The 12749-nt window shown below is 35.7% G+C and overlaps 2 protein-coding genes across 2 annotated transcripts; both read left to right on the forward strand.

The window, feature by feature from the left end:
• Positions 1-684: 684 nt before the first annotated feature.
• LOC132294599 (probable glutathione S-transferase) lies at positions 685-3334 on the forward strand. Its single transcript, XM_059792506.1, has 2 exons — positions 685-1297; positions 2808-3334. Exons 1-2 carry the CDS (start codon positions 1262-1264, stop codon positions 3168-3170), a joined length of 399 nt encoding a protein of 132 aa, XP_059648489.1. The 5' UTR covers positions 685-1261; the 3' UTR covers positions 3171-3334.
• Positions 3335-8524: 5190 nt separating this feature from the next.
• On the forward strand, positions 8525-12449 carry LOC132294600 (formin-like protein 11). Its single transcript, XM_059792507.1, has 4 exons — positions 8525-10589; positions 10671-10861; positions 11225-11460; positions 11537-12449. Exons 1-4 carry the CDS (start codon positions 8800-8802, stop codon positions 12263-12265), a joined length of 2946 nt encoding a protein of 981 aa, XP_059648490.1. The 5' UTR covers positions 8525-8799; the 3' UTR covers positions 12266-12449.
• Positions 12450-12749: the final 300 nt, after the last annotated feature.

Genomic DNA, 12749 nt, shown 5'->3' on the forward strand with positions numbered 1-12749 from the left:
TAATGGATTTTTTAAAAATTTCTTGACAAATCTAATCGAAATAAATAATTTTTATAATATTTTTTATTCATCAGCAATATGAAAATTACATTTTATTTGACTACAACAAATTTAAAGCATCTTCATCACCAAATTTCATCCACAAATGTTAGAATGAGTGGTTTATATAGAAATTAAAATATAACCGTTGAAAATATAGCCGTTGGAATATAGCCGTTGGGAAGAAGACAAAAAATTATTAAATTCAATTTCAAATTTCTTATTTAATTTTTAAATTAAATTTATAAAATAATAATAAAATAATAAATAGATAATGAGACAGTTGGTATCCACACTATAGAACACATGGATAACAAAAAATAGAGTACCGCGTCATTATTTTTTTGTTTACGTGGCACTCTATTTTTTAAAAAGTAGATGGATAAGATTTTGTGTCCACACCACTTGCTTTAATGCTGTCTTTGTTTGTTGGGAGGAGAAGAAAATAAAAACTTAAAAAATAATTTAAAATTCGAATATCGAAAATCAAATGAGGGAGAAGGGATGGAAGCCAGCACAAAGCCAGCGTTGGCAACTTCCCCTTAAATCCTAAATCCTAAATAATGTTAATATTATTTTTGTGAAATTCTATAAAATATACTCTTCTAGAATCATCTTTTCTATAAAATCTTCTATTTCTTCTTTTCTTCTATCTTTGCACGACTCTTTTTTCCCTTACAAATTTATTTGATTGCTTAACCGGCCTTAATTATCTACCTTCAAACTTCTCTCATTTTATTTAAATTTTCCCGTGAAAGTGACAATGTTTAGCTCGCTCTCTCTCTCTCTCTCTCTCTCTCTATATATATATATATACATATATAATCCACCACTTCTACCGAAGTGTTAGGCGGGACCATGGGATGGTCTCATGTGGACTGACTTGCAACTACGTAATAAAGAGGAGCTTGTTATAAAATCACAGACAGACACATATGGAGGGTGAGGCAGAGGTGAAGCTATTGGGGGCATGGTTCAGTCCATATGTTCAGAGGGTGAAATGGGGTCTGAAGATGAAGGGAGTCCATTACCAAGACATAGAACAAGACCTCACCAACAAGAGCCCTCTTCTCCTCAACTCCAACCCTATACACAAGAGAGTACCTGTCCTGCTTCACTCCCACAAACCACCAATCTCTGAGTCACTGCTCATCATTGAATACATTGATGAGACTTGGGAACACAACCCCTTGTTGCCTCTAAGGACCCTTATCAAAGAGCCATGGCTAGATTCTGGGCTAAGTTTGCTGAAGAAAAGGTATGTATGTGTCTCTTATTTTCTTCCATTTATTTGGTCAAAACAATGGATTTATGGTCAGATGCTACATATTATAATGTACAGAACCTTGCTAAAAGAAAAAAAGATAGAAAATTAGATGTATCAAGCGCATGGTTTGTAATTTCGGTTACGATCGTGGTATCGATGACTTTGTAACAGATTCGGACAAAGTAAGTATAAACTGATCGATATGGATCGCGTATCGAACTTAAAAAATGGTCAATATAGCACACCATGATCAAGTGTGCTGATTTTTCATTGCTGGTCGAGCAGATCTAAAGTGTTCATATGTTCAAAATCAGCTGGAGTCTTAGTCAACTTAGACCGTCTCTAATGCCTAGTAATCTTGGCCCCTAAAATTATAATGAATCTTTTTATATAAAAATTCATTGCAATTTTAGGTTTCATCTTATATTCTTTGGTTGATCCAGTGTGCCAATTTTTCATTGCTGATCCAATAAATCTAAAATGTTTATATGTTCAAGATCAGTTGGAGTCTAAGTCAACTTAGACAGTCTCTAATGCCTAATAAACTTGGCCCCTAAAATTGTAATGAATCTTTATATTCTTTAGCTTCAACACATAATATATTAATAGTGGGCCATACAATTTAATTCATGCTATATTAATTTCCATGAAGAAGATGCATGTGTATCCACAAGTGACACCTAGTCACTTTGCTACCTTTTCTATTATACTAAACTCTCCTGTATGTTTTCTCCTTGTTAATGTCTCCCCATTTAACTAAAATTCCTATCCATCTCTCTCATATTTATTTCCTGTCTTTTATTCTCTTATATTTATTTCCTATTTTTTATTCTCACGAATCTTTTCGTATCTTTGAACTCTTCAATATTTATTTTCTTGCAAACTTCCACTTTATATGTGTTGCAAATTAATATTCCAGTTGGGTAGTAGGGTACACTACAGTAGTGGCAATTGTCCCTCTTGAATTTTTTTGCTATTTGTATTTTCTATACACATATTTTGATAATTATAAAAGTGCCCTCACTGAACTAGTAAAAAATTTATAAAAATCCTTAAAAAAAAAACTTTCAAAATTCAGAAAGACTCCTCATATTTTAATTCATTTGCCAACATGATTATCAAAATTCAGAGAAAAAAGGATTCGTGTCTTTTCTCCTCCAATGGATTCCATAAAATATTTAAAATGCAAAACTCACACCTTTTTGAATGTTTATTATTTCAGATCAAAATTTATTATCATATTATTGTTTTTTTTTTTTTAATTAGATAAGTACTTACACATACTTTTATCGATTTTCAGACTCGAATCCTAAAAAGTAATACCATTGTCCTATATGTCTTTTGGTATTATCAAATTATTGATAATAGTAAATGGTTGCTCCTCCTTAAAGACAAAAAGCAAACTTACATTTTCAATTTTGTCAATCTGAACTGAAAATCCTAGATTTAAATTGCATATTATTTTTGGATAACAATAATAATTCTATTGATATTGTTGTAGTTTACTAAAGTGACAAGGAAAACACTATTTCTTGATGGAGAGAAACAAGAAAAGGAAGTGATGCAAGCCATAGATGCCTTAGAAATCATTGAAGGAGAGCTCAAGGGTAAGAAGTTCTTTGGAGGTGACACCATTGCGTATTTGGACATTGTCTTGGGGTGGATTGCTGTTTGGATTGGAGAGGTTGAGGAGGTTGCAGGGATCAAAGTGTTTGACCCTCTAAAGTTCCCCTGTTTGGATACATGGATGGGTTGCTTTTTAGAGTTACCATTCATCAAAGAGGGCTTACCACCAAGGGATGACTTGGTAGCCTACATCCACAAGTTCTGTCAACTTGTACTAGCTTTACCTGCTCAAATATGAGAGGTTTCGACACGAATTCTTGTTGTGCACGTGCAAACGATCTAAGTCGTTTCGTGTTATATAACACGGTGTTGTTACAGAAAATTACTGAATCAAAAATAAAGAGCTAGTTATGTCATGTTTCTAATATTATTATCTTAATACACTTAAGAGGCTTTTCACCATCTTTTTGCTTTGTTGAGAATGCAACACCATATCTCTTATTCCTAGTTTACTAACAGTGACCTATGATTAAATTTTTTTATTATTCAGTAATATTTTCAATGGGTATTGTTTGGTGTATTTTCAACTTTTTTAGCAATTTCCAGCTAGAGAAAAAGAAGAGGGTGCCAATTTTCATGATTTGTGTTCATAAATTTAACTAGTGTTAATCCAAATTCAAATTTTGGGTTATTGTTATCTCTGCATAAATGAGTTTAGACGAGAATAAATATATTATAAATAAGTCTAATTTAATTAAGCCGATGGTATATTTGGGAATACCGAATCGGCGCCTTAAATTTAGAATTTGACAAATTTTAGTTTATTGTTTAAACTTCTTCTTCATTTTTTTTTTTTTTTCAATTCCAATGCGTCAATTGCGTGCTTCCAATTACAACATAAGTATTTGTTTGTCCAATCAATCCCACTTAATTGTGCTTTCAACATGTGGTTTAAGCAATTGACTTATTAAACATTATTTGAGTTGTTAATCATGCATATCAATGATATACAGAGAGTAACTAATATAATACTTTCCGAAAAAAGAGTAAAACTAATATAACCATAAATGTATGTAATTGTAGCTATATAATAAGAGGATGAGAAATAGCGTGTTATAAAATCACAGAAAGTCATATGTGGAGGGAGAGGCGGAGGTAGCTATTGGGGGCATGGTTCAGTCCATTTGTTCAGAGGGTGAAATGGGGTCTGAAGATGAAGGGAGTCCAGTACCAAGACATAGAACAACAGCCCACTTCTCCTCAACTCCAACCCTAACACAAATCACCAATCTTTGAGTCACTGGTCATCATTGAGTACATTGATGACACTTGGAAACATAATCCCATATTGCCTAAGGACCCTTTTCAAAGAGTCATGGCTAGATTTTGGGCTAAGTTTTTTGATGAAAAGGTAGGTCACTTCTCTCTAACAAGGGAGAAAAACTTCTTGCCCCTGTGACACAGTGCAATGGGCGCAGCCAATTATCATGAGTGTATTGGATATATCTGTTGAGAGGTGCAACAGGCGCAAGGAAGCTTTTCTCCTAACAAGGGGTGCTTGTGCTCAAGATGACCTATTTTCTTTGATTAATCTAGTCAAAACAATGGATTTATAGTCAGATGCACTTGCTAAAAGAAAGAATAGAATATTAGATGCATCAAGAGTGCGAATCCCTTCCATCATGTCATTAACAAAATGTAATCATTAACAGATCTGAAAGAAGAGATTTGAATAATTAGTTAGGGGAGTTGGATCAAATTGAGGCTTGGCATAATGGTAAAGTTACTTTATTGTAATCTAAAGGTCATTGTTTTGAAACAAGGAAACAACCAAAGTTTTTTCGCATTCGGAGATAAGGCTGCATATGTTTGACCCTCCCTAGACTTTGCAATGACAAAAATCTCATGCACTGAGTTAACCTTTTTTTATCTATTTCGTGGTTGATGTCCTATCTTTATTCTAGTGGCTTTGGGTCTCAACTCCCAAATCCTAGATCCAGGTCTTAATTAAGACCGGTGAGACTTACCTCTATCCTAGTAACTTTAGATTTTAACTCTCAATCACTGAGTTGAGGTTCCAAGACTCGTGCCTAAAATCCTCTAGTTAGTGCATGGTAAATTGCATATTATTTCAATAACAATAATTCTATTGATATCGTTATAGTTTACTGAAGTGATGAGGAGATTAGTATCTCTTGATGGAGAGCAACAGAAAAAGTTAGTGGTCCAAGCCAAAGAAGCCTTGGAATTCATGGAAGGAGAGCTGAAGGGTAAGAAGGTCTTTGGAGGTGAAACTATTGGGTACTAGTACATTGTCTTGGGGTGGATTGCTCCATGGCTTGAAGTGGTTGAGGAGGTTGCAGGCATCAAAGTGTTTGACCCTCTAAAGTTCCCTTGTTTGGATACATGGATGGGTTGTTTTTTGGAGTTACCATTCATCAAAGAGAGCTTACCACCGACGGATATCTTGGTGGTCTACTTTAAGATTTGGCGCGCAAGCTCATACACGCCAATGTCATTTTCACACTTTTGCAAGTGTTAGATGATGATGCTCTATGGGCTGGAGTCATTGAGGAAGTTGTAGGCATCAAAAAAATTGACCCTCTAAAGTTCCCTTTTTTTTTTGGGAAGATGAATGGGTTGCTTTTCAGAGTTACCAGTGATCAAAGAGGGCTTAATGTACAGGCCCAAAGTGGGAGGTACCCAGATACGCATGGGCCACTGAGATTACAAAACTATGAAAGATCCGAGGCCCAACTAAGTCTACACACTCATTTACATGTCTTAAGACACTTGCAGGCTTTTTTTATCTCTTATATTTTCACCTTATGCGGGTTTTGTTGAGAATGTAGCATTGTATTACCAGGGTGTTGTAGCTCAGTAGTAGTATCTCTTCTATCTTTCAAAATGGATAGTGAGAGTTCGAGTCTTCAAAAAGATAAAATAAGTATGTGAGTGATGTGTGTGAGTTTCTTGCCAATAATAATAATAAAAAAAAAAAAAAAAAAAAAAAACTCTATCAAATTTAAAAAAAAAAAAAAACTCTATCAAATTTAACAAGTTTGCCACAGAGAGAGAGAGAGAGTGTGTGTTGGAGATCTAGTGATGTATCAGTTAAAAGAGAAAGACTTCTTATAATAGAATGTAAGAAACGAAAAGGACGGTCAAAAATTACATGGAATGAGATTATTAAAAATAATTTTTAAAGGTTAATTATGGTTGGTGAATTGACATATAATAGAAAATTGGAAAAAAAAAAATTCATACAGCCTAGCCTTAATCATGTGGGATTCCGACAAGAATGATGACCATGATGATAAATAGTACTAAAGCCGGAGATTGATTTTTTTTCTTTCTGAATTTACTCTGTGATCATAATTAAATTATATTGTTTTTTCTAATTGGTATTTATACACACATGTTTCCTATGAAACTTGAACCCCTGACCTCCCTTTGGAAAGTAAGAGGAAGGTACCGCTAAGTTACTGACCCGTTGGTTAGTTAAATTATATAACTTCTCATCCAATTCAATATGTACTTACAAGAATACCAAAAAGAGTAAGGAAAATGATAGGATCACCGAATGATTTTCTCGAATAAACCCCGAATCTGACGTATTTTTTGTCCACCTCACCTATTTGAACAGTTTCAAAAAAAATATTATTTAACACGTTATAAGTGTAGCCAATCACATTAAATTCGGAACTTATTCGGGAATTCCCTTTCAGTTTCCCTATCATTACTCAAAATGATAGGGGAATCGAAAAAGAATCATCGAATTAGTATCGATTTTGACGTGGTTAGTCATTCTTATCACGTGTTAAATAATTATTTTTGTAAACTGTTTAAGTGGATGAGGTGGACAAAAATACATCAGATTTCATACTTATTCGGGGTTAATTCATCTGTCTCCCTATCATTATCCTGCAAAGAAGAGTAATAAAAACCTGGCTTCTTAACATTAAAATGTAACAAAATTTAAGTAAATGAGAGAAAACATAAAAATAAAAATAAAATAAAATAAATAAATAAATAAATAAAATTTCATTAGAAGTTGAAACTATTTTTAAAATAAAAATAAATAAATAATTTGTTTATAGTTTATGAAAAAAATTTAGTGGGTAATCCTCAATCTCATTACTTCAGTTAAAATTCACATGATATGCAACACAAAAACAATGATAAGCACGACAAATTTCATATGCGCTCACTAGAGTCCCATCACTTTGAAGTTTTAGTATTAAATTGCAACCAATTTAATCACGAGGATAATAATAAATACAATGTCTAACAATTAACGAGATATGTGAAAAATATATTTCCTATCATTAATACAGTACTTATCATCAGGGTGTCCTCGAGCGGCACCACATCAGTACCTTACAAAATGATATCATCCCTTTGTTTTGTATTGCCGTTTCGAATCCCGAAAATTTTCGCTTCAAACATTATTTAAAGTCGAAACCAATACATAGTTTCCTGTATGAGATTTCTTATTCACTAGATCACTTGTGAGGGTCAATATATATAGGGTAAATTACATTGACCTTTCTTGAAGTTTGGACAAATTACATATGGTAAACCATTTAGTGTTTATTACTTTGACCTCATGTGAATCTGTTCGTCGGCCGTCGAAAAGTGACTTTGAGTATGAAAAGTCAGTAATGCCCTTATATTATAATAATATATTATATTGCATTTTATACCATGGAAGGGTAAAATCGTCATAGGAAAAAAAAATTTGGTATGGATTTGTTTTATTATGGAGACCCAAAAAGACTCGGAGCCAAAGGGAAGCCCTATGACTCATAGGCTATGAGTCGCTGAAACGAACGGCGGAAGGGCCCTTGATCTATCAACAGAGTGAGCAAAAAAAGGGGGGCTTTGCTCCCCTTTACAAAATGAAGAAAGAGAGAGAAACAAAGGGGTCTGGTACCCAATGTGGTCCCTTAAGAGCAGTCACTGCGTAAGGTGAGACTATACATGGCATGTTAAGTGAGATTCAAGTAGCGGCTAAGCCAAGGCATATGGCCCTTTATATCGTGTATGTTGTCGGTCTCTCTCTCTCTATCCATTGTGGTTAGGTGAGAGAGAAAGTAACCAACAAAAAAGGTTATTACCCTACAAATATGAGAAAATCAACTTGAAGACACCACACTCTAAATCCAAATCAACAAGTCAATAACCACTTCCAAATGTGGTTATAAAAAGTGAGTGAAAGGGACACACACAGTCTCTTATCACACATGATTCAACTATCAAAAAAAAAAAAAAAAAACTTGGTATGATCAAAATAATCTCCCTCCCTCTCTCTCTCTCTCTCTCTCTCTTCCTTTAATAATTGGGGGGTTGGAGAAAACTTACAATGTCCCCCTCCTGAGAGGTAAGGCAAGTCTAACTAATGGGCACCCACCAAGCCACTTTTAGATTGATTGATGACTTTTAGCTACATAAAGCTAGATTCACCTGTAATACCCCATGAATCTGATTTCAAATTGATTTCAGATTTTTCCACTCTAAAGCTTTCACTAAACTCAACAAAATGATGAGGTGGGTGAGTGAGCAAAAGTCTACAAAACATGTTCAGGTTTACCACTTGCAAAGTGCATATATAACACAAGATAAGTCAAAAACAAAAGAATTATATTAAATTTGATAATACATATCCAATACAAAAATAAACAATGTCCTAGGAGAGGGAATTAATGAAGGTGAAGGCCCAATACACCTACAACTGCCAAGCTCAGGGGTTCCTTGGAGTAGCATTAAAGACACTACTCTGCATTAGATCTTCTTCACTTCCACCATCCAAAAATCAAATTTTTACTTTTATATGCAAAAATATAAAGAAAAAGAAAATGGGATAGATTTATATGTAGAAAGGTGGATTGATTTCTTGATGATTTTGGGTTGGGAAAAACAAAAAGATGGGTTATGGGTCTATGAATCTCCACATGCCCTCTATCATCATTTTCATGTTCATGACATTCCATTGTATCCACATTGTTTGTGGCCTACAAGAGGTGTATGAGAAAGAGAATAATCATGTTGAGAAGGTCTCAGGAGAGGATGAGAATGAAGAAAAGAAAGCTTTGATGTTGGAAAAGTTCAGAACTTTGCTTGGACTGAAGAGCTTCAATGCAAGAAGTCCATTTAATGGTGATTTTGAATACGAATCACCGTCACCTTCTCCATCATCCACCATTGAAGAAGCTGAAGCTGAAGCTCCAGCTCCACCTCCAGCTCCATCTCCTGCTCCAGTGTTGCCAATCCTTGTCCACTCTCATCCTCCCTCGCCGCGTTCTCGGCCGGTCCCACCACCACCCCACAAGGCTCAAAAGGAGGAAGGAGACAAAGGTAGACGCAAAAGAGTTCTGGTTGCAGCTCTTGTGTCTGTTGGAGCTACCATTGTAGTATGTGGCATTGGACTATTTTGTGTCTGCCAAAAGTTCAGAAAACAAAGAAAGAGATCAACAAGCATAGTGTCAACAACACATAGCACTGAAGGAGGATCAACTAGAGGTGGATCAAAGTATGTGAGTTCTCAAAATACATTGAAAAAGGTAAACTCTGATTTAACCCCTGACCTCTTTTACCTTGAATCACTAGGAACTGCTTTAGAATCACAACCATTTTGTGTCAAACAAGATTTAGAACCTGTGAACACATTAACCAATCAAGAAACATCAAACTCTACATTGCATGAAAGAGAAGACTCGGAGTCTAGTACTGCTAATTGTTTGGCTGCTGGTAAAATCATGTCCCTTCATGGGATAGAAGAATCGGTTAAGTATGATTCTGATGGATGTAATTCTTCATCAGGTAATAAAATAATTCCTGTTGACGCTGATTCATCTGATGATGAGTCCTTCCATTCTTTATGTGATTCACATTCACCTAATGTGAGGCTTTCCAATGCCTCAGTGGGTAGTCTTAGTGAAAAATCAGAAATTATCTCCCCAAATGTGTCAAAGACATCTTGTTCTGAGACCTCTCCTATGAACTTTGCAACTCCATTGCCTACCCCGGATTTCATCTTAACCTCGGTTTTGGATTTAGAGTCACATCCTCCCCAAATTTTCTCCCCAAATGTGTCAAAGACACCTTGTTCCAACACCTTTCCTATGAACTTAGCAATTCCATCACCTACCCCGGATTCCATCTCAACCTCGGTTTCAGAATTAGAGTCACATTCTCCCCAATTTCCCTGCAATACAAAACAGAATATGCAGGCAGCAACTTCAAACTCTTCCAATTGCCAAAACACTTTTGTGCCCCCACCACCGCCTCCTCCTCCACCTCCACCTACTCCACCACCACGAGTACACATTTCTCCCTCACATTCTTCTTCTTGTTCGACTAAGATCACATCTAAAGCTTTGAGTTCTTCTACACTGCCTAATTCTTTGTCTCCAAGAAATTCAGATTCTTCTTCAGGATCAAACCAAACGCCAAAAAGTGACATGCCACCTTCACCTCCTAATCCTCCAAAGCCTCTTGTGGGAATTCCTCCACCACCCTGCCCACCTCCATTTTTAAAAAGAAATGGTAATCCTCTGAAAGGGCCACCTCCTCCACCATCTCAGTTTCCTCGGTATACACCATTGGGTAAAGATGGAGCTCCACTGCCAAAATTGAAGCCACTTCACTGGGACAAAGTCAGAGCTGCACCAAACCGTTCCACGGTGTGGGATAAGATGAGATCAAGCTCATTCGAGTAAGACATTTTATTTTATCGACTATAATTCAGTTCATGTCTTTTATGTTTGGGATTAAAAAAATTTGAGGCTTGGAACAGATTGGATGAGAAAATGATTGAATCACTCTTCGGTTACAACTTACAAAATTCTATGAAGAACGATGAAGCAAAGAGTAAGAGCCCTTCTCCATGCAAGCATGTCCTCGAGTCCAAGAGACTACAGAACATAACCATACTCTCAAAAGCTCTGAATGCAACTTCCGAGCAAGTTTGTGATGCTCTGATACGAGGTTAAAATCCTAAACTTATATAATAGTTGCATAACTATTGACAATCAAAAGTTAGTTAGATATTTTGCATTATAAGAATGCACTTGAGGTAGTACTAATTAAGGATTAGGAGAGCTACAATGCATTGTGATGCGAGATTCCACTCGATTACAAGTCACCTACAGTCGATATTGTTAGAACATTTCTTCAAATCAAAATCACAATACCATTCTAAAAATCCAGATTTTTGAAGTCTCAAGTTCATTCTCAGAACAAATGATTTTAAAGTAAACTATTACTAAAAGAATTTTACCTCGTTATGACACAAATAAACATGTACACGTATGTATTTGGTGTTCTAAATTGAAAATTCCCCATGAGCAGGGAATGGCTTGTGCTTACAACAACTAGAGGCACTGGTGAAGATGGTACCCACCAAGGAAGAAGAGGATAAACTCTCCAACTATAAAGGAGACATTACTGAACTCGGTTCAGCAGAGCGATTCGTTAAGGCAATGCTTAAGATACCTTTTGCGTTTACAAGGTTTGAAGCCATGCTTTACAAAGAAACTTTTGAAGACGAAGTAGTTCATCTCAGAAAGTCTTTCTCAATGCTAGAGGTAACCATCAAACCATAGATCACACCTATTCTTAAGCATAGCGATATTTTGAAATGATTGATCCATTTTTTCGTAGGAAGCCTGCAAGGAACTCAGATCAAGTCGGCTCTTCTTAAAACTACTTGAAGCAGTCCTCAAAACCGGAAACAGGATGAACATTGGAACAATCAGAGGAGGTGCTAAAGCATTCAAGCTCGACGCCCTCCTTAAGCTTGCTGATGTGAAAGGAACCAATGGGAAAACTACACTGCTTCACTTTGTCGTCCAAGAAATTTCTCGTTCAGAAGGCATTAGAGTCTCGGAGAGCATTGTGGGAAAAATAAATCAGAAAAGTAGAAGCAGAAATGCCGAAGAAAGGGAAGAAGATTACAGAAGGATGGGACTAGAACTCGTTTCTGGTCTGAGCAACGAGCTCTTCAACGTGAAGAAGACAGCCGCGATAGACTTGGATGTTCTTGCAAGCTCGGTCTCTAACCTGTCAGATGGAATGGCTAAGCTGCAACATCTAGTACACAAGGACTTGTGTATGGATGAAAAAAGTGGGAACTTTGTGCACTCCATGAGATCCTTCCTTGGTCATGCAGAGAAGAATATAAAGGAATTGCAGGAAGACGAAAACAGAGTCCTATTACATGTTAGAGAAATCACAGAATACTTTCATGGAGATGTGAGCAAAGATGAATCCAATCCACTTCGGATTTTCGTGATTGTCAGAGACTTTTTGGGGATGTTAGATCATGTGTGTAAAGAGCTTAGAAGCTTGAAAGTCCCAAGAAGTCCAAATCCTCTAGCTCCATTCAGATAGATTAGGAGGCTTGGCATGTCTGTAGTCTAATACAGAGTTTACTGCATTATGAATTTGCAAATCTGTGTAACATCTTCCAAACTTTTTGTAAATTTTTGGGATACAGAGTGTTGTAACAATCATTAATAACATCTTCAATGAGCCTAATTTGGATTCTAAATTTCTCTCATGTCATGCACGTATATAAAGTGTGAAGTTTTTTAGTTTTTTTGGCAACAGGGGTATACAAGGAACATAAGATATTTGTGGCTTTTCACAATGCTATATATTCCACAGGCCTAGAAAATGATCAAATTTTCTTTTCTTTTTTTATTGAAATAAATTATTCAAGCTTTCACAATGTAAAGATTGGCCTAAGCACATTGCATTGTACTTTCATAGATCAGAGTATCATATTGCTACTCCAACAAGACAAAAGGTTAATACTTCAAACAGCAAATTTCAATGTTTATGCTTTTAGAATATTCTGCCAGAAAGAACACAT

The sequence above is a fragment of the Cornus florida genome, unplaced genomic scaffold, assembly GCF_030987335.1.
Source record: "Cornus florida cultivar Cherokee Brave unplaced genomic scaffold, ASM3098733v1 CherokeeBrave_3.0.0_Hap2_Chr02, whole genome shotgun sequence".
NCBI lineage: Eukaryota > Viridiplantae > Streptophyta > Magnoliopsida > Cornales > Cornaceae > Cornus > Cornus florida.

Excerpts from the sequence above, each read along its gene's own strand:
- LOC132294599 (XM_059792506.1), top strand. The coding sequence starts at position 1,262 with ATGGCTAGATTCTGGGCTAAGTTTGCTGAAGAAAAG. Across the intron at positions 1,298-2,807 it reads CTAAGTTTGCTGAAGAAAAG|TTTACTAAAGTGACAAGGAA; the intron begins GTATGTATGTGT and ends ATATTGTTGTAG.
- LOC132294600 (XM_059792507.1), top strand. The coding sequence starts at position 8,800 with ATGGGTTATGGGTCTATGAATCTCCACATGCCCTCTATCATCATTTTC. Across the intron at positions 10,590-10,670 it reads ATGAGATCAAGCTCATTCGA|ATTGGATGAGAAAATGATTG; the intron begins GTAAGACATTTT and ends GGCTTGGAACAG. Across the intron at positions 11,461-11,536 it reads AGTCTTTCTCAATGCTAGAG|GAAGCCTGCAAGGAACTCAG; the intron begins GTAACCATCAAA and ends ATTTTTTCGTAG.